The sequence below is a fragment of the Artibeus jamaicensis genome, unplaced genomic scaffold (assembly GCF_021234435.1).
Source record: "Artibeus jamaicensis isolate MK-2021 breed Jamaican fruit bat unplaced genomic scaffold, CSHL_Jam_final contig_554, whole genome shotgun sequence".
NCBI lineage: Eukaryota > Metazoa > Chordata > Mammalia > Chiroptera > Phyllostomidae > Artibeus > Artibeus jamaicensis.
In genome coordinates, this window is record NW_026521885.1 from 1,486,705 (window position 1) to 1,514,395 (window position 27,691).

The 27,691-nt window shown below is 38.5% G+C and overlaps 1 protein-coding gene across 1 annotated transcript in view; it reads right to left on the bottom strand.

Moving 5' to 3' along the window:
- Window positions 1–27,691, bottom strand: part of GABRA3 (gamma-aminobutyric acid type A receptor subunit alpha3) — a 361,284-nt gene that overhangs the window by 72,526 nt on the left and 261,067 nt on the right. Inside the window, exon 8 of the mRNA XM_037133321.2 lies at window positions 25,431–25,513. Coding sequence (XP_036989216.1) covers window positions 25,431–25,513 — 83 coding nt within the window. The remainder of the gene's footprint in view (window positions 1–25,430; window positions 25,514–27,691) is intronic.

Here is a 27,691-nt window from a genome sequence, read left to right on the forward strand (position 1 = left end):
TTAGGATTCTTAGGATATAATCCCAGCAGTGGAATTGTTGGGTCAAAAGGTAGTTTGATTTTTATTTTTCTGAGAAAATTCCATACTGTTTTCCATAATGGTTGTACCAGTCTGCAATCCTACTGACAGTGAACTAAGGACCCCTTTTCCCCACACCCTCTCCAACATTTGTTGTTTGTTGCTTTGTTTATGATAGTCATCCTGACTGGTGTAAAGTGGTATCTCATTGTGATACCACTTTTAATTTGCATCTCTCTGATAGCTAAGGATGTTGTGCATCTCTTCATGTGTCTCTGGATGTTCTGTATGTCCTCCTTGGAGAAGTGTCTGTTCAAGTCCTTTTCCCATTTTTTAATTGGGTTGGGTGTCTTCTTAGAGTGGAGTCGTGTAAGTTCTTTGTATATTTTGGAGATTACACCTTTGTCTGAGGTATCATCAGCAAATATGTTTTCCCATACAATTGGTTGTCTTTTTAATTTAATACTGTTTTCTTTAGCCACACAGAAGCTTTTTATTTTGATGAGATCCCACTTGTTTATTCTTTCCTTTATATTCCTTGCTCTAGGGGACATATCAATAAAAATGTTGCTGCGTGGAATATCTGAGATTTTTTCCAATGTTCTCATCTAGGGCTTTAATGGTGTCAGAGCTTATATGTAGGTCTTTTATCCATCTTGAATTTATTTTGGTGCATGGTGTAAGTTGGTGCTCAAGTTTCATTTTCTTTGCACGTACCTGTCCAGTTCTCCCAACACCATTTGTTGAAGAGGCTATCTTTACTCAATTTTATGTTACTGCCCCCTTTGTAGAATATTAACTGTAGGAGTTGGGTTTATTTCTGGGTTCTCAGTTCTGTTCCATTGGTCTATGTGCCTGTTTTTATGCAAGTACCAGGCTTTTTTGATTACAGTGGCCTTGTAATACACTTTGATATCAGGTATTGTGATCCCTCCTACTTTGTTCTTCTTTCTCAAAATAGCAGCTGCTATTCGGGGTCGTTTAAGGTTCCATATAAATTTTTGAAGTGTTTGTTCTCTCTCTGTGATATTGATTTTGTAATCCGCTGTTTTGCCAAATTCATTAATTAGTTCGAGCAGTTTTTGGGTAGAGTCTATAGGATTTTCCATGTACACTATCAGGTCATCTGCAAACAGTGACAGTTTTGCTTCATCCTTTCCTATTTGGATGCCTTTTATTTCCTTTTCCTGCCTGATCGCTGTGGCCAAAACTTGCAAAACTATATTGAATAGAAGTGGTGAAAGTGGACATCCTCATATTGTTCCTCATCGTAGTGGAAAAGCTTTTAGTTTTGCCCACTGAGTATGATGTTTGCTGTAGGTCTCTCATATATGGCCTTTATTATCTTGAGGTTGCTCCCTCTATTCCCACTTTGCTCAGTGTTTTTATCGTAAATGGTTGTTGTACCTTATCAAAAGCTTTTTCCACGTCTGTTGATATGATCATGTGGTTTTTTTCTTTGCTTTTGTTTATGTGATGTGTTACATTTACTGATTTGCAAATATTGAACCATCCTTGCATCCCTGGGATGAATCCCACTTGGTCAGAGTGTATGATATTTTTAATGGATTGTTGGATGTGATTTGCGAATATTTTGTTGAGGATTTTAGCGTCTATGTTCATCATTGATATTGGCCTGAAGTTTTCTTTCTTTGTTGTATCTCTATCTGGTTTTGGAATTAGGATGATGCTGGCTTCATAAAAAGAGTTTGGGAGTTCTCCATCCTTTTGAATTTTTTGGAATAGCCTGTGAATAATAGGGGTTAGCTCTTCCTTAAATGCTTTGTAGAATTCTCCTGTGAAACCATCTGGTCCAGGGCTTTTGTGTGATGGGAGTTTTTTGATTATTGCTTCAATTTCTTTTGCTGTTATTGGTCTATTCAGGTTTTCTACTTCTTTTTAATTTAGTTTTGGAAGATTATATTTTTCTAGAAATGTGTCCATTTCCCCTAGGTTCTCAAATTTCTTGGCATACAGTTCTTCATAGTAATTTCTTACAATCCCTTCTATTTCTGTGGTATTAGTTGTAATCTCTCCTCTTTCATTTCTGATTGTGTTTATTTGTGTCCATTCCCTTCTTTTCTTGATGAGCCTACTTAAAGGCTTGTCTATTTTGTTTATCTTTTCAAAGAACCAACTCCTGGATTCATTGATCCTTAGAATTGTGCTTTTACTCCCTATGTCATTTAGTTCTACTCTGATCTTGGTTATTTCCTTACTTCTACTTGCTTTGGGCTGTTTTTGTTGTTGTTTCTCAAGTTCTTGCAGGCGTAGAGTAAGGTTGTTTGTTTGAAATGTTTCTATCTTCTTTAGGTAGGCCTGTATTGCTATAAACTTCCCTTTCAGGACTGCCTTCACTTTGTCCCATAAGTTTTGGGTTGTTGTGAGATTGTTTTCATTTGCTTCCAGAAACTTTTAAATTTCTTTCCTAATTTCATTCTTGACCCATTCGTTGTTTAATAGCATACCATTCAGTCTCCATGATTTTGGGTGTTTTGGGTTTTTTCCTTTGGGGTTGGTTTCCAGTTTCAGTCCCTTGTGGTCAGAGAAAATGCTTGGTATGATTTCAGTATTCTTGAATTTGTTGAGGCTCGTTTTGTGCCCTATCATGTGGTCTATCATTGTGAATGTTCCATGTGCATTTGAAAAGAATGTGTATTCCGCTTCTTTGGGATGAAGGACTCTGTATATATCAGTTAGGTCCATTTCGTCAAGGGTGTTGTTTAATGCTGCAATATCTTTGTTGACATTTTGTTTTGAAGATCTGTCCATTTTTGATAGTGGGGTGTTAAAATCTCCTAGTATAATTGTGTTGCTGTCAATATCTTTGTTGAATTACTCTAAGATTTTCTTGATATATTTGGTTGCCCCTATGTTTGGTGCGTATATGTTTATGATGTTAATGTCTTTTTGGTGGATTGTTCTCTTGAATATTATGAAGTGACCTTCTGGGTCTCTCTTTATGGCCCTTTTTGGATGTGTATTTTGTCTGATATGAGAATTGCTACCCCAGCTTTTTTTTCTTGTTTGTTTGCTTGGAAAACTTGTTTCCAGCCTTTCACTTTTAGTCTGTGATGGTCTTTTGTCCTGAGGTGGGTCTCTTGTAGGCAGCATATGTGTGGGTCATGCTTTCTTATCCATTGAGCTATTCTGTGTGTTTTGATTGGAGCATTTAATCCATTTACATTTAAGGTTATTATTGATAGGTACTTATTCATTGCCATTTTTGTACCTGTGTTCCTCTCTGTCTCCCTCTTTTCCTTCCTTTCCTTAAAGCTGTACTTTTAGTATTTCTTGTAGAGCTGGCTTGGTGGCAGCATATTCTTTTAGACTTCTTTTGTCTTGGAAGCTGTATATTTGGCCTTCTATCTGGATTGAGAGCCTTGCTGGCTAAAGTAGCCTTGGTTGTAGGCCTCTGGTTCTCATTACTTGGAATATTTCTTGCCATTCTCTTCTTGTTTGGAGTGTTTCCATTGAGAAGTCAGTAGCTAACCTTATTGGGGCTCCCTTGTATGTTACTTCTTTTTTCTCCCTTGCTGCCTTTAAGATTCTCTCTTTTGTCTTGGAATTTTGCCATTTAACAATGATGTGTCTTGAAGTGGGCCTCATTGGGTTCCTCTTGATTGGGACTCTCTGTGATTCCTGGATTTGTGTGACTTTTTCTGTCATCAAATTAGGGAAATTTTCTCTTATTACTCTTTCAAATATGTTTTCTATCCCTTATTCTTCTTCTTTTCCTGCTGGTATTCCTATTATTCAGATATTATTACTTTTCATATTGTCTTGCATTTCTCTTAATCCCTCTTCATTCTTTCCGAGCCTCTTTTCCCTTTCTTGTTCTTTCTGTGAGATGGATTCTACTTTGTCCTCCAACTCACTAATCCAATATTCTTTCTCCTCTACCCTATTTTTAATACTTTCTACTGTATTTTTCAATTCAGAAATTGTATTCTTCATTTCCTCTTGGTCCTTGCTAATAGTTTCCATTTTCTGTTTCAGGATGATATTGTTCGAGATGAGATCATTATAGCTCCCCTGTAGTTTCTGGTAGCTCATTGTGAGCTTTTTGAACTTCCTGATAACCAGTGCTTTGAATTCAGTATCTGATAGTTGACTTGCCTCTATTTCATCTAACATTCTTTCTGAGGGTTCCTCCTTTCCTTTCATTTGGGGATTGTTTCTTTCTCTTCCCATTGTTTGAGACTCTTCTTGTTAGTCTCAGCTTCTAAAATTGATCTGTTCTGATGCCCTGGGTTTATATTGTGAACTTCTGTGGTGGAATGCCTGTGAATTTCAGTGGTTCAGTCTTTCGGTCATCCTGTCTTTCTGTGCTTCCACCTACTCAAATATGCAGCAAGTTTTGGCTTCTCTCCTACATCAAAGTGCAATTTGTATCTCTGACTCTACTATTGGGTGGACTCTTCTATGGGTCCAGCTCTGGTCTTTTTGTATCTTCAAGTTGATTGTTACTCTTGTGGGTAAAAGAAAGAAAAGATCAGAAAAGAAATAAAGGAAAGAGAAAAAAGGGTAGGGGAATGGAAGAAAGAGCAATAAGTTTAGAAAGAAAAGAAGAAGCAACAAAACAGAAAATCTGACAAAAGCGGACAAAAGTATCAAAAGATGAAACAGTAATAAAATTTAAAAGAAATAACAGATTGCATTAAAAAGCAAAAAGGTAAAGAAAAGGAATGAAAAAAGAAAGAAGAGTAAAATAAAATAAAATAAAATAAAATAAAATAAAATAAAATAAAATAAAATAAAGTTAAATAAAGAGAAAGAAGAAAAATAACCCAAAAACAACAACAAAAAAGGAAACATCACTTGTTGGTTTCAAACTAGCTGAACCAGTTTTTCTGGCTGCAGTTGGCTGAGAGTGGATAATTGTGATTTTTCTGGCAGCCCTCACTCAGGATCCAGACACTTGATGCCTCTCCCCAGCTCCCTACAATGGGGAACTAGGACTTCCTCACAGCACTCCCTCCAAGGGGTTACCACCATGGGCTGGTTTGTGGTGCTTGGGGGTGCCTGTGCCAGCCTAGTTGCCTGGTTCCCTCAGGATTGAGCACAGACCTGCCCCTGTTCTGTGGGGAAGCTCTAGGCCCTCTGTCCAATCTGGGGTTTGCTGCCAAGCTGGGTGTGGAGCAGACCAGGCTGTTGTGTCTATTGGATTCAGAGCCCTAGGCTGTACCTATCAGTTCTCCTGGGCTGGAAACCACAGAGTCCTAGGTTGGGGCCCTTTGTCCTCAGCACCCTCTCCACAAATTCTATCAAACAAGTCTCTCCTGGCACCCCACCTTGCTTGGCCAGAAAGGGAGGGGGTTGAGGGTCTCAGCTCTTTCCCCAGGACCCCTCAGCACCCAGGGCTTCCAGATAGTCTGAGGGACGTGTACTGGAAGCTGGGAGCCTATCTGAGGACTGGGCCCTGACCTAGAAACTCTGTGCGGACATCATGGCACGCTGCGTGGTGTGTACTGATCCCCCGAACTGTGGGCAGGCTGAAATCCCTCCTGCTCCTCTTTGCCTGGGCCATTTGGCAGGTCCCAGCAGAAAAATCCTAGGGAGGGAGCCTTCCAAGCGCTGAACTTTGGCCCAGGAGCTGTCAGGCGCTCGCTGCTGGGTGCTAGTCCCCCAACCATGCAACCCTGGAAATCCCTGCTTTTCCTCTTTGTTCTTTCCTGAGACTACTGTACCACTGCTGTCTCCCTACCCTCTGGTTCCTCCGTGACCAGTGAGGTTTATGGTCCTTTGTTTTCATATATGCTTGGCAACTGCTAGCTTGCTGGCTTCTCCTCCTCTGATTGGACAGGTTTCTCTCCCTTTTGTACTAGGAACTGGCATGTGCTCTGTCCTACTCCATCGCCATCTTGAAAGCCCCCCCCCAATTATCCCTTTTTTATAATTTAAATCTCCTTCCACATATCTCATGCCTTTAGTTATTTATTTACTTATTTTGTTCTTTTAAAATTTTATTTAGATATTTTTCAAGCCCCGTGCTCCCCACCACCCTCCCATTTCCACCCCCCTTAATGCTCTTCCCTGTGTCCTTCCTGTTTGTTCCTCCAAATCCCTCCCCCTTTTTTTCCTTTAAATTCCCTTCTTTCTCTCTCATCTGATCTCGGAAGCTAGGCAGCGTAGGGCTGGTTAGTATGTGGATGGGAGTCCTGCCTTTTTTTAAATACCCACAAGTGAGACAAAAAACGTGGACCTGTGAAAGGACCAGAGTTTGACTCAGAGAGGGGACATCCCAACAGTTGAGGCAGTGAGAAAAATTTCCCTTTGCTATTACAGAGATACTACAAGGTACTGCATATTTGTATTATTATTTTTCATTATTCTTACATCTTCTATTTTAATAGTATTTTTGTAAACCTCTTCTTTCTGTATAGTCTTCTAAGCTTGCCTGGTTATATTTTATCATTTGAGATTTCCCCTGTTCTCTCTTCAACAGTGTATTCCTAACTTACTATTTTCATGCCACTTGTGTTTTTTTAGAGCACTACTAAAAGTTCTGTATACCCTATTCATCTTATCCAGATCACATACATACAAACTGTCATGACTGTTACTCTAATATTATTGTAAATAATAGCTGTTATATAAAATTGTAAATACTTCAAAACACCCCTCCCAGATCTTAGCCCACTTTGCGGTCTACAGAATTGTATTCCTGTAGTGGTTAACACTATTCTCTAACACACTACACCTATTTACTATACTTTACTCTCACCTTACCTCAGAATATGACCTCCCATAAGATCACTGCTTTCTAAATCCAACTCACTAGCCTTCCCTCCCCAACAAGAGTCTTATCTTCTGTCAATCCTTACTTAAAAGTGGCTAGTTGGATTGAAGATTACGGTTAACACTATGCATAGCCTAAAGATCTTCTATCTCTCCTCTACCTGCTGCTATTGTAAATATCATAGAATACTCTCCTGCTGTCATAAACCATTTTGCCTTCCTCTCCAACTGATTACAAAAAAAAGACTAGGTGGGTGGAAGTGGTGAACACAATGATACCCACTGGAAGAGGAAACCCAACAACAAAGGAACCACCAATAGTTAACAACAGAAGAAGGTGAAGAAGGGAGTGGAAACCACACAAACCTCAACCCAAGATATATCTGGAAATACAACTAAACAGTGGAGAAACTATCCAGTGCAAACAACTGAACAAGAGCAGAAGAGAATCCTTAAAACCTAGTACTCATGGAAAAACTAGCTTCAACAAAATGTAACCTCACCAGCACACCAAATTAAAACAGGTGGTGGAAAAGGAACCATCAGTTAACCAGCTGGTGAAAAGAAACCACAAAAGAAAGACCCCAAAACAATCAACACCCAAAGACAAACATAGAGTCAACTTAAAGGACAGCACAAGACCAGTGAGCTTGTGAGATCAAGGAGACTACACCACTGAATCTCACAGGTATTATACTAAAGAAGTTCACACCATAAACTTAAGGAGCCAGGACAGTTCAATTTAAGAAGATGAAGCTAACAAATAGTCTCACAAACCATGGGAACACAAAGAAATAATCCCCAAGTGCAAGTAAAGGAGGAAGCCTCAGAAATGATGTGAGATAAAATAGAAGCAAGTCAGCTATCAGATATTGAATTCAAAGCACTGGTTATCAGGAAATTCAATGAGTTCACAATGAGCTATCAGAAACTACAGAGGAATTGCAATGAACTCACTGCAAACTATATCAACATGAAAAAAGGGAACAGAAACTATCAAAAGGGCCAAGAGGAAAGGAAGAATACAATTTTTTCCTTTTTAAAAAATTTTATTTAGTTATTTTTCAAGTACAGTTTTCTATTTCTCCCATTCCAGCCCACCCCTCCCCCATGCACCCCACCTCCCTCCAATTTCTACCCACCTTAGTTATTGTCTCTGTGTCCTTTATACTTGTTCCTCTAATTCCCTCCCATTTTTGCCCTTAAATTCCCTCCCCTCTCCCCTTTATTCATTTATGATAAAAACACTCAGAAAAGTGGGAATAGAGGGAGGATTCCTCAACATAATAAAGGCCATATATGAGAGATCTACAGCCAACATCATACCCAATGGGCAAAAACTAAAAGTTTCTCTACTAAGATCAGGAACAAGACAAGGATGTCCATTTTCACCTCTTCTATTCAATATAGTATTGGAAGTTTAGCAACAGCAATCAGGCAAGAAAAGAAAATAAAAGGCATCCTAATCAGAAAGGAGAAAATAAAACTGTCACTGTTTGCAGATGACATGATAATGTACATGGAAAATCCTATACACTCCACCCCAAAACTGCTCAACCTAATAAATGAATTTATCAAAACAGCGGGTTACAAACTCAATATCTGGAAATCAAAGGCATTTTTGTATACCAACAATGAATCAGCAGAATCAGAAATTGAGGAAAAAGATCCCATTCAACATAGCAAAAAGAAAAATTAAATACCTAAGAATGAACCTAACCATAGAGGTAAAAGACCTGTATGCAGAAAACTACATAACACTGAAGAAAGAAATCAAGGAAGACACAAACAAATGGAAACATATACCTTGTTCATGGATTGGAAGAATTAACATCATCAAAATGTCCATGCTACCCAATGCAATTTACTAATTCAATGCAATATCTATTAAAGTACCAATGGCATATTTCAGAAACATGGAACAAACACTTCAAAAATTTATATGGAACCATAAATGACCCTGAATAGATGTTGCAATTTTAAGAAAGAAGAGCAAAGTCGGAGGGATTATGATACCTGATATCAAACTGTATTACAAGGCCACTATAATCAAAAGAGCCTGGTATTGGCATAAAAGCAGGCACATGGTCCAATGGAACAGAACAGAGACCAGACCACTGAAATAAATCCAACTCTCTACAGTCAATTAATCATTGATAAAGGGGGCAACAACATAAAATGGATTAAGATAGCCTCTTCAACAAATGTTGGGAGAACTGGACAGCTATGTGTAAAAAAGTGAAACTCAAGCAGCAACTTACACCATACACAAAAATAAATTCAAGGTGGATAAAAGATTTAAATATAAGCCACGGCACCATTAAAGTCCTAGGGGAGAACACAGGCAGGAAAATCTCAGATGTTCCATGCAGCAACATTTTTACTCTTATGTCCCCTAAAGCAAGGAATATAAAGGAAAGCATAAACAAATGGGATCTCATCAAAATTAAAAGCTTCTGCATTGCTAAAGAAAACAGTATTAAAATAAAAACAGAACCAACTGTATGGGAAAACATATTTGCCAATGATACCTCAGACAAAGGTTTAATCTTCAAAACATACAAGGAACTTACAGTATTTCACTCTAAGAAGACAAGCAACCCAATTAAAAAGTGGGCAAAGGACTTGAACAGACATTTCCCCAAGGAAGACATACAGAAGATCCAGAGACACATGACAAGATCCTCAGTATTGCTAGCTATCAGACAGATGCAAATTAAAACCACAATAAGATACTACTTACACCAGTCAGAATGGCTATCATAAACAAAGCAACAAACAACAAAAGTTGGAGAGGTTGTGGGGAAAAGGGGACCGTAGTTCACTATTGGTAGTATTAAAGACTGGTACAACCACTGTGAAAAACAGTGTGGAATTTTCTAAGAAAACTGAAAATGGATCTGACTTTTGAGGCAGCAATTCCACTGCTAGGATTGTATTCTAAGAACCCTGAAACACCAATCCAAAAAAATGTATACATCCCAATATTCATAGCAGCACAATTTACTATAGCCATGAGTTGGAAGCAACCTAGGTGCCCAGCAGTAAATGAATGGATCAAAAAACTATGGTACATTTAGCCCTGGCTGGCATAGCTTAGTGGATTGAGCGCGTGCGTGCAAACCACACAATTGTGGTTCGATTCCCAGTCAGGGCACATGCCTGGGTTGCCGGCCAGTTCCCAGCAAGGGACTCACAAGAGGCAACCACACATTGATGTTTCTCTCCTTCCCTTCCTCACTAAAGATAAATAAATAGAATCTTTAAAAAAAAGTATGGTACATTTACACAATTGAATTCTATGCAGCAGAAAGAAAGAACGAACTCCTAGCCTTAGCAATGGCATGGATGGAACTGGAAAGCATTATGCTGAGTGAAATAAGTCAGGCAGTGAAAGATAAATAGCATATGTTCTCACCTATAACAGGAACTTAAACACCAAAATGAATATGCAAGCAAAATATAACTAAAGACAGAAATAGAGAACAGGCTGACAGTGACCAGAGGGGAGAGGGGAGGGAATATCAGGGGAAGGGGTGAAGAAGGGTTTTTCAGAACAAGTGTAAAGGACACATGGACAAAACCTAAGGGGGGTGGAAATCGGAAGAGGTGGGAAGCACTGGGGTGGTTAGTTGGGATGGGAGTACAAGACAGAAAACTGTACTTGAACAACAATGAAAATAAATAAAATTAAAAAAACTTGAAAACCCCATATTTAAAGAAAAAATATATTTGTTTATATCTAGTGAGAGAAAAATGACTAACACAGAAAATATATACACATATATATTTATAACTTAATATTAATATATACTTATTTTAAAGGTATATAATGCTCATATAAATATATATTTAAAATAATATCATCCTAAATGCGGAAAGATTTCCACCACAGAGATATCAACAACCAATGAGTTAAGATTTTTATAGCTGGAATGGGAATAAGAGGGCACAAGGAGAAAGAAGAGCTTAAGAGATGTCTAGAGAAGGAGAAGTTAATCTGAAAGGATAGAGAGAGAAGGAATGCTAAGAGTGAGGAATGAAAACCAGGCTAACACAGGGAAAAATTAATCTTGAAAATGAAAAAGAAGAAAGAGCAGGAGAAAGTTGAAATGGAGTAGGAGAGGGGAATGGTACAATGTGAGATTTGATATTCAAAAAAAGTGACTATGTAGAAATAACATTGAAAAAATGCAACAACCACTTTATCCAATTAACATTGAAGAAATGCAACAACCACTTCTCTTGTTGGTTGAAAACAAGAGAAGACTGATAAAGGTGGAAAAAGAATAAGGGTATTTTAAGAACAGGAAAAATAGACTTCTGCCAAGATGGAGGAGGCATAGGTGGGGACACCTTGCTTTCTCACACAACCAAGTTTAGAGTCAACTAAATATTAGCAACAGAAAACACAGCCAGAACACAGAAAATTGAACTTTTCGGAAGTCTGATAACAACAAATTCTTCAGCCTGACCAGTAAGAGGGGCGAAACCAGCAGCTGGTGGAGCGGGGTTGCACAGGAAAACTTGGTTAGATGGACAGGCATGAGGACCCCAGGCGCAGGGTTGCAACGCGTGGACCTAGTGAGCGACCCAGAGAGCAACCGCAGGGGAACCAGCGAGGGAGCAGGACCGAGATTTGACTGTGGTCGCGCATTTGTGCGCACACAGACCAGCGAGGGAGTGGAGGTTAGATGGGACCCAGCAGGCCCCAGCTGCCAGCGGCAGCAGAGGGCGCCGCCATTTCCCTGCTCTGACCCCGCCTCCACATACAGCATCTTAACCCAGCAACCTGGGAGTCCAAGGCTCCGCTCCTCATACTTAACGGGCGCGAACAGACCAAAAATGGCTCAAGAAGATCTCAAAGCCCTAGAGCCCATAAATCTAAGCAATGAAGAAATAGCAAAACTCTCAGACGCACAGTTTAAAACACTGGTGATTGGGATGCTCACAGATCTGGTTGATTATAGCCACAAATTAGAAAAACATATGAAGTCGAAACTAATTGAAATGAATGGAATTGCACAGGAAACCAATAGTGATGAAAAGGAAACTGGGACTCAAATCAAAGGAGTGGACCAGAAGAAAGCAAATAATGGCCAAACAGAAAAGAGTCAAGAAGCAAGAATTCAAAAAAATGAGGAGAGTCTTAGGAACCTCCAGGACATCTTTAAACGCTCCAACATCTGAATTATAGGGGTACCAGAAGGGGGAAAGGAATAGCCACAAGTGGAAAACTTATTTGAACAAATAATAAAGGAGAATTTCCCCAATCTGGCAAAGGAAACAGATTTCCAGGAAATCCAGGAAGCTCAGAGAGTCCCAAAGAAGTTGGACCCAAGAAGAAACACACCAAGGCACATCATCATTACATTAGCCAAGATTAAAATGGAGAGAATCCTCAAAGCAGCAAGAGCTAAGGGGACAGTCACCTACAAAGGAGTCCCCATCAGACTGTCAGTGGATTTCTCAAAAGAGACCTTACAGGCAAGAAGGTGCTGGAAAGAGGTATTCCAAGTCATGAAATCCAAAGACCTACAACCAAGATTACTCTATCCAGCAAAACTTTCATTTAGAATGGAAGGACAGATAAAGTGCTTCTCAGACAAGGTCAAATTCAAGGAGTTCATCATCACCAAGCCCTTATTATATGGAATGTTAAAGGAACTTATCTAAGAAAAAGAAGTTTAAAAAAAACATGAACACTGAAAGGATAGCAAACTCACAGTTGTTAACAACAACACCTAAAAACAAAAGCAAACTAAAAAGACAGCTAGATCAGGAGTGGAAACATAGAAATGAAGATCTCAAGGAGGGTTAGCAACAGGGGAGTGGGAGGAGGAGAAGGGGGGAGAAGGTACAGAAAATAAGTAGCATAGATGGTAGATAGGAAATAGATGGGGGGCAAGAATAGTATGGGAAATATAGAATCTAAAGGACTTGAGACACATGGTCATAAACTAAAGGGGGAGTAATGGTGGGGATGGGGGGTTGGGTGGAGGGGAATGAAGGGGGAATAGAACAACTGTAATAGCATAATCAATAAAATATTAAATTAAATTTAAAAAAAAGAACAGGAAAAATATTGTGAGATGACTAATGACAATTGTGAGTAATTGTGAGAGGCTGGAAGGGAGAGAAATAGTAAGAGTGTGGAATAGAAACGAGTGGCAATAGAGAAAATACAATTTAAAACAAAAATATGAAGAGGAAGGAAGAAGGTGAAATAGAAGGGAAGAGTAAAATATGAGATTTGAAATAAACTAATGTAAGACCTGGTGACATTTTATGCCCAAACCTGAAGGATAAGAAGGATATTTTCTCAAGAGAGAAAATAGTGTCTTGTGCCTGTCTCTACTCTCTCAGCTCTGCTAGGTTTAGTAGATCAGGGCCTGAGGAACTGTGTAGCTCATAGAGACTGGTAAAGGGCCCCTTCAGAGATTTTTCTTCTTTCCCCTGTGGAAATGTACTCAACAGGGAACTCCTAGCCTGGTCTCAGTGATCTGCAGAGCCTGTATTTCCACAGATGGGGGTTGGGCTGGTCTGTCTGTGAGGGGATCTGATTGGCTGCAGCAAATATCAGGCATTCAGCTCCTATCTTCCAGCCCTGAGCCTGCCTCTCTCTTGCAGGAGTTTCATCCTGATTTCTACAATCTGAGCAGCCCTCTGTTCATGAGCCATGCTGGGTCAGGTCCTAATATTCCTTCAGTGTACTCTGTCTCTCTGAGTTTTTCGTTAGCAGAGCCACTATGCCAGTGAACATAGGCATGCCACAGGCATGAGAGCCCCTGGTGCCTGCCTAGTCTCAGGTCTCACTTCAGTTCCCATTTTAAAAGAGTTTCTATGTGGCCTCCATGCTGTAGTGCCAGTCCCTGGGAGGGAGGCCTGTTCTCCATGCATTCACCCTCCCCCAAAATCACAGTCTCTCATGGTAAGGGCTGGACACTGTCTTTCAGAGTTTCTGAACAGTTTTAAAGTTTCTCTCTGGATCTTTCCCAAATGGCATTGGGAAGAGCCCTGCAGCCATATATATATATATAACACAGGATAGTGGCAGAGTACTGGCCCTATTCCCTCCAGAGAGATTTAGACTTGGGCAGGCCTGCTCCTGCCTCACTGTTTCTGGAACACCCCCCAGGATTTCTGTCTCCACCCAAATAAGCTTTGAACTACTGAGCTGATCCACTGCCACCCCAACTCTGTGCATCCAGAAGTGCAGGGCTGGGCGGCTGTGGTGGTTCAACTCAGAAATCCTAGCCCACTGGCTCCTGGGTACCCTGTAGGTGGGCCAGTTTTTGCCCACTGCCACACACTCCCTGTGTTCTCATCTGCATGTGTGCTGACTCACAGACATTCTCACTCACTCTCTGCTGTGTTTTGACTGGAAGTCCGGTCCAGGTCTGGCAGCAAGTGGACAGAGCTGCCAGCTACTCTGTCACTATCTTGGATTCTCTCTTTTTTTCATTTTGGTCATTCTATTGGGTGTGGAGTGGTACCCACTGGATTTTTATTTATATTTCCCTGCTGGCTAATACAATTGATCACTTTTTATGTGTGTTACCAGGAGGCCATGTTTTATAAGGTGTTTGTTCAACACTTTGACCTTTGGAGGTTTTTTACTACTATTTATAGATTTGTATGTGATGTTAATAATTATGAATTTGAGTCATTTGTCATTTATAGGCAATGCAAATATTTTCTCCCACCATGTGGCTTGCTTTTATACCACTGTCTTTTATTTAAACAACTTAAAGAATTATTTATTTACTTTTAGACAAAGGAGAAGGGAGGGAGAAGGGGGGGAGAGAAACATCAATGTGTGCTTGCCTTTCACATGCCCCTCACCAGGGCCCTGGCCAGCAACCCTGTCATATCCCCTGACTGGGAATCAAACCAGTGACCTTTTGGTTCGCAGGCCAGCACTCAATCCATTGAGCCACTCCAGCCAGGGCTGTATCATTGTCTTTTAATAAAGAGAGCTTTCAAATTACAATATATTCCAAGTAATTCTCTTTTACCTTTGTGGTTGGCAGTATTCTTTGTTCTGTTTAAGTAATTTCTACCTCTAACAATATCATGAAGATATTCTCTTGTTTTCTTCTAAAAGTTTATTTATATCTACATTTTTATAACTAAAATTCATCTAGAATTTATTTTTGTATATAATAAAATCAATCAATCAATCAATCCTGATACCTTACTACCTACCCCTTCATCTCTCTCTCTCTCTCTCTCTCTCTCTGTTTTTGGATTTTCTGTTATGACCCATTAGTCTATTTATCTATCTTTGAAACAATGATATCTATAGCTTTAACATATACCTGTAGCTTTAAAAATTTAATATAGGTCTCAATATCAGATACTAAATTTGCATTCATTATAAATTCTCCAGGTGTATTATTTTTCTTCAAGATTGTGTTAGCTATTGTTAACAGTTTTATATTTCTATATAAACTTTAGAATCAGCATTGTTTCCTTTATACTTATGAAGCTTGCTGTTTACTGGTTTCTTGAATCTTTGAATTGATAACTTTCATAGGTTTTAAACATGGTTCTCTATTGCCCTGGCAGATGTGGCCCAGTGAATTGATTGAGTGCCAGCCTGCAAACCAAAGGGTCACCAGTTTGATTCCCAGTCAGGGCACATGCCTGGGTTGTGAGCCAGGCCCCCATTAGGGTGTGTGAGAGGCAACTATGCATTAATGTTTCTCTCCCTCTCTTTCACACTCCATTCCCCTGTCTCTAAAAATAAATATATAAAATCTTTTTTAATGGTTGCCTTTAGCTATTTAATTAATGCTTTTGCTCCCTTCTTTTTCTGTTTTTTTCTTCTGCAGAATTAAATATTACACTTTATTTCACTCTCTCTCACATTTTTTTTACTCTTTTCTATATTTTTATTTGTCTGTACTTCAGTTTTGTTATTTTCTATATGCCCATTTTTAAGTTCTCTAATCCTCTCTTCTGTTCATTGTCTACACTGAATTCTGGATTTTTGGTATTCCACTTTTCCATAAGTAATTTCCAATTTATTTTTCTTTATAAATTCCAATTTTCTGTTGAAATTCCTTATCTTTATCTATTTTATTAATCTGTTTTTCTTTTTATTTCTCTCTTTTTTATTGTTCTTCAAGTACAATTGTCTCCATTTTCCCCCTCACCACTGCCACACACTGCAGCCATCCCTAACTCTCACCCATGATCTTACTCTCTTTTGGCTTTGTCCATGTGTCCGTTATACATGTTCCTTGAAAACCACTCCCCCTTTTCCCCTGTTATCCACTCCTACTTCCCCTCTGGTTACTGTGAGTTTGTTCTTTATTTCAATGTCTCTGGTTATATTTTGCTTGGTAGTTAGTTTTGTTGATGAGGTTCCACTTATAGGAGGGATCATATGGTATTTGTCTTTCACCGCCTGGCTTATTTCACTCAGCTTAATGCTTTCCAGTTCCATCCATGCTGTTGCAAAGGTTAGGAGCTCCTTCTTTCTTTCTATTGCATAGTATTCCACTGTCTAAATGCACCTCAGTTTTTGGATCCACTCATTTACTGATGGGCACCTAGGCTGCTTCCACCTCTTGGCTATTGTAAATTGTGCTGCTATGAACATCGGGGTGCATAGGTTCTTTTGGATTTGTGTATCAGGATTCTTAGGGTTAATCCCAGCAGTGGAAGTGCCAGGTCTAAAGGCAATTTCACTTTTAGTTTTCTGAGGAAATTCCATACTGTTTTCCACAGTGACCACACCAGTCTGCATTCCCACCAAGAGTGTACTAGGGTTCCCTTTTCTCCACAACCTTGCCAGCATTTGTTGTTCGTTGATTTGGTTATGATGGTCATTCTTACTGGTGTGATGTGGTATCTCATTGTGATTTCAATTAGCATCTCTCTGATGGCTAGCAATGCTGAGCATCCTTTCATATATTTCTGGGCCCTCTGCATGTCCTCCTCAGAGAAGTGTCTGTTCAGGTCCTTTGCCCATTTTTTAATTTGATTGTTTGTTTTCCTGGGGCAGTCATGTGAGTTCTTTCTATATTTTGGAGATCAAACCCTTGTCTGAAGTATCATTTGCAAATATATTTTCCCATATGGTTGATTTCCTATTCTTTTTGCTGATGTTTTCTTTAGCTCTGCAGAAGCTTTCTTATTTTGAAGAAGTTGGATTTATTTATTCTTTCCTTTATGCCCCTTGCTCTAGGGGACATATAGGTGAAAATTTGCTGTGAGGAATATCTGAGATTTTCCTCCCTGTGTTCTTGTCTAGCACTGTTATGGTGTCATGACTTATATTTATATAACTCTTTAATCCATGTTGGGTTTATTTTTGTATATGGTGTAATTTGTTGGTCAAGTTTCATTTTTTTGCATGTAGCTGTCCAGATCTCCCAACACTATTCATTGAAGAGGCTTATTTACTCCATTTTATGCTTCGGCCTACTTTGTCAAATATTAATTAACCATAGAGACTTGGGTTTATTTCTGGCCTTTCTCTTCCATGGCACAGATATATGTTTCTGTTCTTATGCCAGTACTAGACTGTTTTGATTACTGTGGCCTTGTAATGTAGTTTTATGTCAGGTATTGTGATCCACTCTACTTTATTTTTTCTTCTCAAAATTGCTGCAGCTATTTAGGGTGGTTTATGGTTCCATATAAATTTTTGAAGTGTTTGTTCTATATGTGTGAAATATGCTATTGTCATTTTAATAGAAATTGCATTGAATCTATAAATTGCTTTCAGTAGTATGGACATTTTGATGATGTTAACTCTTCCAACCCATGTACACAGTACATGGTTCCATTTATTTGTGCTTTTTAAAATTTCTTTCTATGGTGTTGTGTAGTTTTCAGGTCTTTTACATCCTTGGTTAGGTTTATTCCTAGCTACTTTATTTTCTTGTTGCTGTAGCAAATGGGATTTTATTCCTGATTTCTGATTCTGATATTTAATTTTTGGTGTACAAAAACAGCTTTGTTTTCTGAATATTGATATTGTATCCCACTGTTTTGCCAGATTCATTTACTAGGTCGAGTGGTTTGTTTGTGTAGTCTATAAGGTTTTCTATGTACACTGTCATGGCATTGGCAAACAACGACAATTTTGCTTCCTCCTTTCCAATTTGGATGTCCTATATTTCTTTTTCTTGTCTCATCACTGTGGCTAAGAATTCCAATGCTACGTCGAATACAGATGGTGAAGCAGAAATCCTTGTCTTGTTCCTGCCTGATCTTAGGGGGAAAGCTTTTAGTTTTTTCCCACTGAGTATGTTAGCTGTACGTTTCTCATATATTGCATTTATTATGTTGAGGTATGGTCCCTCAACATAATAAAGGCCATATATCCTTTGGATTTTTTGGAATAATCTGGGAAGGATAGGGGTTAGATCTTCTTTAAATGTTTCATATAATTCTCCTGTGAAACTGTCTGGTCTAGGGTTTTTCTGTGCTGTGATTATGTTGATTACTGCTTTGATTTTGCCAGCTGTTATCAGTCTGTTCAGGCTTTCTGCTTCTTCATTCAGTTTTGGAATATTATATTTTTCTAGAAATTTATCAGTTTTACCTAGGTTTTCAAATTTCTGAAAGTATAATTATTCATCAAAATTTCTTACAATCCTTGGTATTTCTGCAGTATCACTTGTAATCTTTCCACTTTCATTTCTTATTTTATTTGGTTCCTCTTCATTTTTTTCTTAATGAGTCTGCTTATAGGCTTGTCAATTTGTTTATCTTTTTAGCGAATCACTCCCTGGATTTATTGATCCTTAGAATTGTTCTTTAAGTCTCTGTGTCATTTAATTCTACTCTGATCTTGGTTATTTGCTTCCTTCCACTCACTCTGGGCTCTCTTTGTTTTTGTTCCTCCAGTTTCTGTAGATGGAAGGTTAGGTTGCTTATTTGAAATGTGTCTATGTTTTTTACATAGGCCCATATAGCTATGAACTTCTCTCTCAGGACTTCCCTCAAAATGTCCCATAAGTTTTGGATTATTGTGAGTTAATTTTCATTTGTTTTGAGAAAATTTTGATTTCTTCCTTGACCTCATTTTCAACCCATTCATTGTTTAATAGCATGCTATTTAATCTCCTGGAACTCAGGTGTTTTTGAGTACTTTCAAGCCCTTCTGGTCCAAGAAAATGCTCAATATGATTTCAATTTTCTTAAATTTGTTGAGCCTTGTTTTTTGTCCTATCATGTGGTCTATCTATAAAAGTATTCCATGTATATGTGAAAAATGTGTATTTTGCTTCTTTGGGATGAAGGTATATATATATATATATATATATATATATATATTCACTGATTATATGTATAATCAGTTAAGTTCATTTGAGCTGATGTGTCATTCAATTTCACAATATCTTGTTGATATTTTCTTTGAAAGACCTATCTATTTTTGACAGTGTGGTGTTAAAATCCACTACTATAGCCCTGGCTGGCGTAGCTCAGTGGATTGAGCACGGGCCTGCGAACCAGAGTATCGAGGTTCGATTCCCAGTCAGGGCACATGCCTGGGTTGCAGGCCAGTTCCCAGCAGGGGACTCACAAGAGGCAACCACACATTGATGTTTCTCTCCCACTCTTTCTCCTTCCCTTCCCCTCTCTCGAAAAATAAATAAAAAAAATCCACTACTATAATTTCACTGCTATCAATATCTTTCTTGAAGTCCTCCAAAATTGTCTTTAAGTATTTGTGCTCCTATGTTGAATGCATATATATGTACAATGTTTATGTCTTCTTGATAAATTCTTCCCTTGAATGTTATGAAGTGACCTTCTGGGTTTCTTTTTACAGCCCTTGTTTTGAAATCTATTTAGTCTGATATGAATATTGCTACCATGGCTTTTTTTCCCTGTCCATTTGCTTGGAATATTGTTTACAAGTTTTCACTTTCAGTCTGTGTAGGTCTTTTTTTCTGAGGCAGGTCTCTTGTGCACAGCATATATGTTGGTCATGTTTTCTTAACCATTCAGCTACCCTATGTCGTTTGATTGGAGCATTTAATCTATTAACTTTGAAAGTTATTGATCGGTACTTATTCATTGCCATTTTACTCCCTTCATTCCTGTATTCCTTACTCTCTCATTTTTCTTCTTTCTTTTCTTAAAGCAATCCCTTTACCATATTTTGCAGTGCTGGTTTAGGGGAAGTATATTCTTTCAGTATTGTCTTGTCTGGGAAACTCCTTATTTTACCTTCCATTTTACTTGAGAGCCTTGCTGGGTAGAGTAGTCTTGATTGCTGTCTTTTGGTTTTCATTACTTGGAATATTTCTTTCCATTCCCTTCTGGCCTGAAGTTTTTTCATTGGGAAGTAAGCAGGTGGTCTTATTGGGTCTCCCTTGTATGTTACTTCCTGTTTCTCCCTTGATGCCTTTAAGATTCTTTGTCTTGGAATTTTTCCATTTTAATTTTGATGTGTCTTGGAGTGGGCCTTTTTGGGTTCCTCTTTATTTGGACCCTTTGTGCTTACTGGATTTGTGTGACTTTTTCTCTCATCATATTAGGGAAGTTTTCCATCATTACTTTTTGAAACAGCTTCTCTATTCCTTGCTCCTATTCTTTTCCTTCTGGTATCCCCACTATATGAATATTATTCCATTTCATCTTGTCCTGCATTTCCTTTAACCTCCCTTTTTTGTTTTTTTTTTGGGGGGGGGTTTAGTCTTATTTCCTTTTCTTGCTCTTTCTGGGAGATTTTTTTCTACCTTGTCCTAGAGCTTGCTGATTCGATCTTCTGCTTCATTGAACCTGGTTTTGATTCCTTTTACTGTGTTCTTCAACTGAAAAATTTTATTCTTCATTTCCTCTTGGCCATTGTTGATTGTTTCTATGTCTTTTTTTATGCTCGTGTAATTTGCAGTAAGTTCCTTGTAGCTTTCCTGTAGTTTTTGGTGATTCTCAGTGAGCTCATTGATCTTCATTATAACCATTGTTTTGAACGCGATATCTGATAGATGACTTGCCTCTATTTAATTCAGCATTCTTTTTGACAATTCCTCCATTCCTTTCATTTGGGAGTTGTTACTTTGTATTCCCATTACTTATGAGATTCTTCTTGTTTTTCTCTGCCTTTTAAATTGATCTGTTTTGACTCCCTGAGTTTGTGGTGTGAACTTTTATGGTAGGAGACCTGTGAGATTCAGTGGTGCAGTCTCCTTGATCATCTGAACTAGATGCTCTTGGGATACCCTTTATGACATTTATGTTGGTTTTGTGGATGTAACTGGGTTTTTATTGTTTTTGGTTCATTCTTTGGTGGGTCCTACCCTCCCACTAGTTGACTGAGGTTTACTCAGCCTACCACTTTTTGAATTCTGTTGTATAGGTGCTGCCAGGAGAAAACCTCAAATCCCAGGGATCAAACCCACATATGCAAAAATATCTCCCCCACTGCAATTTCACTCTCAATAGCAAATGCACCACTATTATTAAGGGTGTAAAGCAATTAAGACTATTAGAAGAAAGGAGAGAAATAAACTACAGTATGAAACCTAGTAACTGAATATGCACAAACTTGATGGACAATAAATGTTAATAAGCTATGCAGGAAAGACAATATTGCTAATCATGGTGAAGAACACAGTGGATTTCATCTCTGTAGCTCCTAGTAGTTACCACTATTTTTCCTTTCTTGATCTGCCTCTGGTAATGTCAGATGTTGACTGTATCTGACCTTAGGCAGCTTACTGTAAGACTGGCAGGGATCTACTATCCCTGGCTGTCTCCTTCCATTGTTAATTGAGTCACTGTGCGCTCAGTAGTCAGTCTTAAGCACCAGAGAGCCAGGGTATAGTCTGTCCCTACTATACCCTGCCCTTGGCAGGGTTGTTCTTTCCCATCAGGCTACTGCCACTGGAAGGGGAGTGCTTTGCCTGAGCAGGATGGCTGCTATGGTATGGAAGGTGACTGCGCACTAGGATGTCAGCAGCTACTCTTTCAGCTGCCTCCCCAAAGCTTCCATACCCAGTCTCTCCACAGGCATCTCCAGCCCACTCTGCACATGAACATTTGTGCAATGGCCCTTTGAGTGGCTCTTTGCATCTCTATTCACCCATCTCCAACAGGGAACAACCCTTTCACTTTTCACCACCAGTTGTTATCTGTGTACTTTTTGGGCTCAGGTGCTCTAGGCTGGGAATCTCAGCTCAGGATTTAGACCCTACATTTCTCAGGGGGATCCACCAGTTGTTTAATTGTCCATCTGGCGCTGCCACCTGTGGACTCCCAGCCAGCCCTCTCATGTTTCCACTGCATTCTTTACCAGTCATTTACTGCCGAAGATCATTCTTCTCTCTGTCTAAGGTTATAAGACTTCTCTCTTGCTATTGTTCAGTTGTTTGTAATGGGTGATTTCTTTACAGGTTACTTGTAATTCCAGATTGGTCCTTGAAGGAAGTTAGTGTGGCTTTCATTTCCTCCTCTGCCATTTGCCAGGGTTATTTTTCTTTTTTAATTTAGCTACTACCTTTTACAACAACATGGATGGAACTGGAAAGCATTATGCTGAGTGAAATAGGCCAGGTGCTGAAAGACAAATACCATATGATCTCACCTTTAACCGGAAGCTAAACAACAAAACAAACAAGCAAGCAGAAAAAAAAAACAAAGACACTGAAATAGAGAACAAGGGGACAGTGACCAGAGGGGAGAAGGAAGGGAAGTTAAAGGGAAAAAGGGGGAGGGATTTGGAGGAACAAATAGGAAGGACACAGGGACAAGAACTAAGGGGGGTGGAAATGGGAGGGAGGTGGGGAGCAAGGGGCGGGGGAGGCTGGGATGGGAGAAATAGACAAAAAACCATACTTGAAAAATAAATAAATAAAATTAATTTAAAAAAACATATTAGCCATAGTTTTTAAAAGTCCCTTTCTATAAACTTTGATATTTGGATCACCTCCCTGTTGGTATGTTTCCATATTCTGGCTTTTTGTTCTTAAATCTTGGTTTTAGGACATATGATTCTGCCTATTAGTATGCCTAATTATTTTTTATTGAATTCTAGCTACCATGTAATTAAAACTGAAGAGTTTTCTGATGATGCTGACTTCTACCATAGAGGTTTTATTCTTTCCTTTGCTGATAGTGTAGGAGAATTATACCTAAATCTCTAAAGGGACTGAGCTAAATTGTAGTTTTGGTTAAACCTGGTCTGTCTTTTCTGTTACCTTTTAAATAGGACAAAGATTCTCTAGGGTTTTAAGCTGATTGCCTGGTGTGTCTTCTTTTTTACATCCCTGGAAGACCAAGAAAGCCAGTTCTACTTAAGGTTTTCATATTAGCTTTTAGTTCTGTGATTTTTGCAAATTCAAAATTCAGCAGTAGAATTCAGAGGGGGTTATAGACAAGAGTTTGAGGACTTCTACTTTTATCATTTTAGCTCTGTGTGACCATCAAAACTATCCCTGCCCCATCGTCCAGAAGCAGGCTTATGCCTGGCACGAAACTTGTGATGCCAATCTGCAGTCCATGGTCAGAATTGGCAAATGCCACTATACCACCAGGTATCAAGAAGCTGCATGTCATAAATTCATCTATGAGAGGTTCTACCCTTTCTCCAGAATTTTAGTCATTTCAGTCCTTGCTGCTTCTATAGTTCTAGGTTTTCTAATTGGTCGTGAGGGGAAAACTGGTCACCCACAAACAACTTTGTTCTACCTAGATTGAAATTAACTTACCTAATTTGATAGTATACCTACTAAAACAAAAATCTATAAGTCATCCTTCAGTTTTATTCTTTTCTAATATTTCACTTATAATTTATCAGAGGACCCTTTTGGATCATTCTTCATAACACATCCAGAATCAAATTACTTCTAACCATTTTTGCTATCAGTTTGATCTGAGGCATTATCATCTCTCACCTGAAATATTAATAACCTCTCAGCTGAATTCCCTGCTTCTATCTTTCCCATGCTTATATTGTTAACACAGTATCAAACGACTTTTTAAAAACATAAGCCAGATCATGTAATATTTTTTCAAGATATTCTAATCATTCCCCATTTTTCCTCAAAATAAAATTCAAAGCCCTTTAATATCCTACAAGACCCTAGATGACCTGGCCTCCTTTTTGATCACATCCTTTCCTAGTGCTTTCTCCCTTACATACTCTATACAGCCACACTGGACACTTTGATGCTCTTAGAACAAATCAGACACTCTTCTGGTTAGGAACTTGCCCTTCACTATTCCCTCTACTGGTTCATGATTGTCTCAGATATTTGTATTGTTAACACTTGTATCTCCTTAAAGTTTCTGCTAAAACGTCTCTGTTCCAAAGAGGCCTAGGCTGATCACCCTATTTTTAATTTTATTGGAAAAACCTATCCTCCACATAGATGTGACTTATCCCCCTTATTCTATAGTGCTTTCATGTCTTCCCATGGTGCTTCTCACTTTGAAACATACTTTATATTTTACTCTTTTATCCATTGTTTGTTTTATCTTCCACCATCACTGTCTCCTCTATAATATAAGTTCCACAAGGGCAGGATCTTTTTTTTTATTTATGGATATATTCCAAGCTCCTAGAATAGAGCCTGGCACACAATCTGTAAATTTTTATGGTGATTGAAAAAAATGTCACATATAATTGAGTCTTTTCAAATGTGCTGTCTACTTTAAAAAACAGAGCTAAATCTAATTTAGACATGTTCAACACAGACCTTCATGTATTGCTCTGATGACTCATATGAAACTTAAACTGAAATTTTTAGACTAAGAAAATCATTCAAATTTTGTTTAATTTTTTGTTTTTCAAATTCATTTGAAAATGGCTATGTATCTACTCATTTATCTGTCAGATTTAAGCTATCAGCAAAGGCCATACTATAAAAAAGGTGATAAAATCTCCAGTATCTTCCTGTCTACCATTTGCTATAGAGAATCATATGGAAGTATATTAGGACACAGGTGTAATAATCCTTTCAAAAATATAATAGCATTCTATCCTTGGCTAGTGTGACTCAGTGGATTGGGCACCAACCTGTGTCAAACTGGGAACCAAAGGTTCCCAGTTTGAGTTCTGGTTGGGGCACATTCCTGGGTTGTGGGCCATGTTGCTGGTGGAGGGCATTTGTAAGGCAAACAAACAATAATGTTTTTCTCTCCCTTTCTCACTCTTTTCCTTTCTCTCTAAAAATAAATAAATAATTTAAAAATATATAATAACATTCTATTTGAGGGATATTGTCCTTAGGAAGTTGATACTATATTCTATATCAGCTCTCTGTCTTCTGGACAATTTATTATTTTAAATATTTTAGTGTTTATGCCATTAAAGGTTCACTTTTTCTCCATTTGCTCCTCTTCACCCAGCTTACCCCCCACTTCCATAATCAGTCCCCTCAGTATTGTCCATGTCCATGTGTCCTTCATAAATGTGTTTTCTGGACAATTTAAAAAACAGATGTTTGTATTTCAATCTAATGACCAAGAAATTAGTCTGAAATAGTGAAATAAGGTATGCTGTCTAGAAAGAAAATTCTGTTAAAGGCTATGTCTCCTTCTCCTGATCAGTTAATACTACTCAACCCCTCATCTCCTTCTCCATTCTCATACCAGCCTGAATTAAAGCCCTTGACTTGAAAAACTACTATGGGGAAAATAGGAAACCTTCCATTCTTTTGAAAAAATCTCTGGCAAACAAAAAGTGACAAAATACATACAACTTCCAAACTTCAGTGGGCAGGCATGTACATCCATGGGAAAATCTTCCAAATGCATTGGACACTCAGCATGAATTGTTAACCTAAAAAAAAAAAAACAACAGAAAATGAAGTCAAGCTGAGTTCCCATGTATCAGCAATGTAGTACCCCTAAGAATAATAGGATTTTTTGTTTGTTTAGGTTCACTGAGATCTGTCTTTATGAACTCAAAGGATGGAGTAAATTAACTAGATAACCTCTCAAAACAGCATTCAGTATTCAGGCCTGTATCCCACCTTACCACCTTTAGAAAAACAGATATAACTTATCTGCCCAAGCTGAGCTCCCACAACTTCTTACCCCTATCCAAAGAAGCCTAGAAACAGCAGGTCCTGACTCATTTACTGATGACAGCAATTTAATCATTTCTAAAATAATTCTTCTTAGTCAGTTATCATGTACATTAACCAATTTAAAGATTGTATTGGGGAGGGAAGATGTGTAGAAAGATTATCTTTATCCTGATAATGAACTAGTACAAAAGATGGCTCACAGCAACTAGTATAGCTTCAAGAATACACATACATACATAGAGCAACTGGCCAAAAAAAAAAATACAAAGGTAATGGAAAGCATCAAAACCTCAGAGGTTAAATCTGAAAAGATCATACTTTCTTAACAAGGACACTATACAGAAGAAATTGTGCATGGATTCCTTAACAGAAATCTGAATGGGGTATGATTTTCCATACCCCAAACTCATTCCCTTGTATGAGTCTGCCCAAATAATCTATTCCAAGGTTTCTTCTCTGATTTCTTTCAAAGTTTTTGAGCCTCAATTTTCCTTGGCCTAGATAGTAGCCTCCTATATAGAAATGGGACCCACACAGCAAAATTCAGAGTTCTTTGGAACCTAGCTTTGACCTAGCTAACCTGTATAGACCCTGATTATATTGGATTCACTCACTGCCATGCTCTTGGAGTTGTAAGTTGCCAACTGGTAAGCATCTCCAATCCTGGATAATTGTTAAATTGGATGAATATGTGAGCCCTCACAAATGATAAAAGCAGCAGCACTAGATATTGCTCAAAGCAGGCAGACTAAAGCAAACATACTCAGGTGTTTGTTAGCAATAACCTTACCCAGGCTGGTAGGCAGAAATCAAGTGTGTGCTCTTCAGAAGATATTTACCCACCTTTTCTATCAGTTTCCCTATCTAAGCAGGAAAGGTTGGAACTAGACAGCAAGTATCCTTGCAGCTCTAAATAATCCCTTAGATACTTACAAAATTTCTTGTGTGGCCTGGAAAAAGCCTCAATTCTCAAATTAGCCTACAAAATGTCACCAATCCACCCTTTATTTTTTTAAAGATTTTATTTATTTACTTTTAGAGGGGAGGAGGAAGAGAAGGAAAGAAACATAAGTATGTGAGAGATACATTGATTGCTTGCCTCTCACATGCCCCCAGCTGGGGACCTGGCCTGCAACCGAGGCATGTGCCCTGACTGGAATCAAACCAGTGACCTTTCAGTTCACAGGCTGGCACTCAACCCACTGAGCCACACCAGCCAGGGTACCCCCTTCATTCTTAAGGTATAAAGGGTGTTTTATGACTCAAAGAGTTGGACACAAGATTAATGTATTTCACTGAGAAACCTCTTCCTTGTATTGGATACTTAAAAAACTCCATGAGTTTAATAAAGAAAATTGTTTTTTTCTCTCCACTTATATTAGTATGTTTAAGATTTTGCCTCTTATGAGTAATTCCAAGGGGAAATTACTTTACACCTGTCTACCCTGAAGTTGTGGGGACATGGAAAATAAAACCACAACAAATAGGTAATAAAAGCAAACAGGTATTGATTTCTGGTTAGAAGCAGAACTGATTTATAATAAGTTTGCCGTCTTCCTTCCCATGCACTTCTTGCTTAGGCGGGATGGGCACTGATGAGGATGTGAAGAAAAGAGAACCCCTGTACACTATTGGTGGGACTACAAATTGGGGCACCTGCTATGGAAAAAATATGGAGATTTCTCAAAAAAATGTAAAAAGAATTGCTACAGGATCCAGTAATTAGATCCTATACTCTGAACATATATATCCAAGGGATTGAAATCAGGATCTCAAAGAAATATCTGCACTCCTGTGTTTACTACAGCATTATTCACAATAGCCAAAATGTGGAAGCAACAAGTGCCCATCATCAGATGAATGCATAAGAAAATATAATGGAGTACACTTGTTGTTTACTGATTTCTTTATAATGGCCATTCTGACCA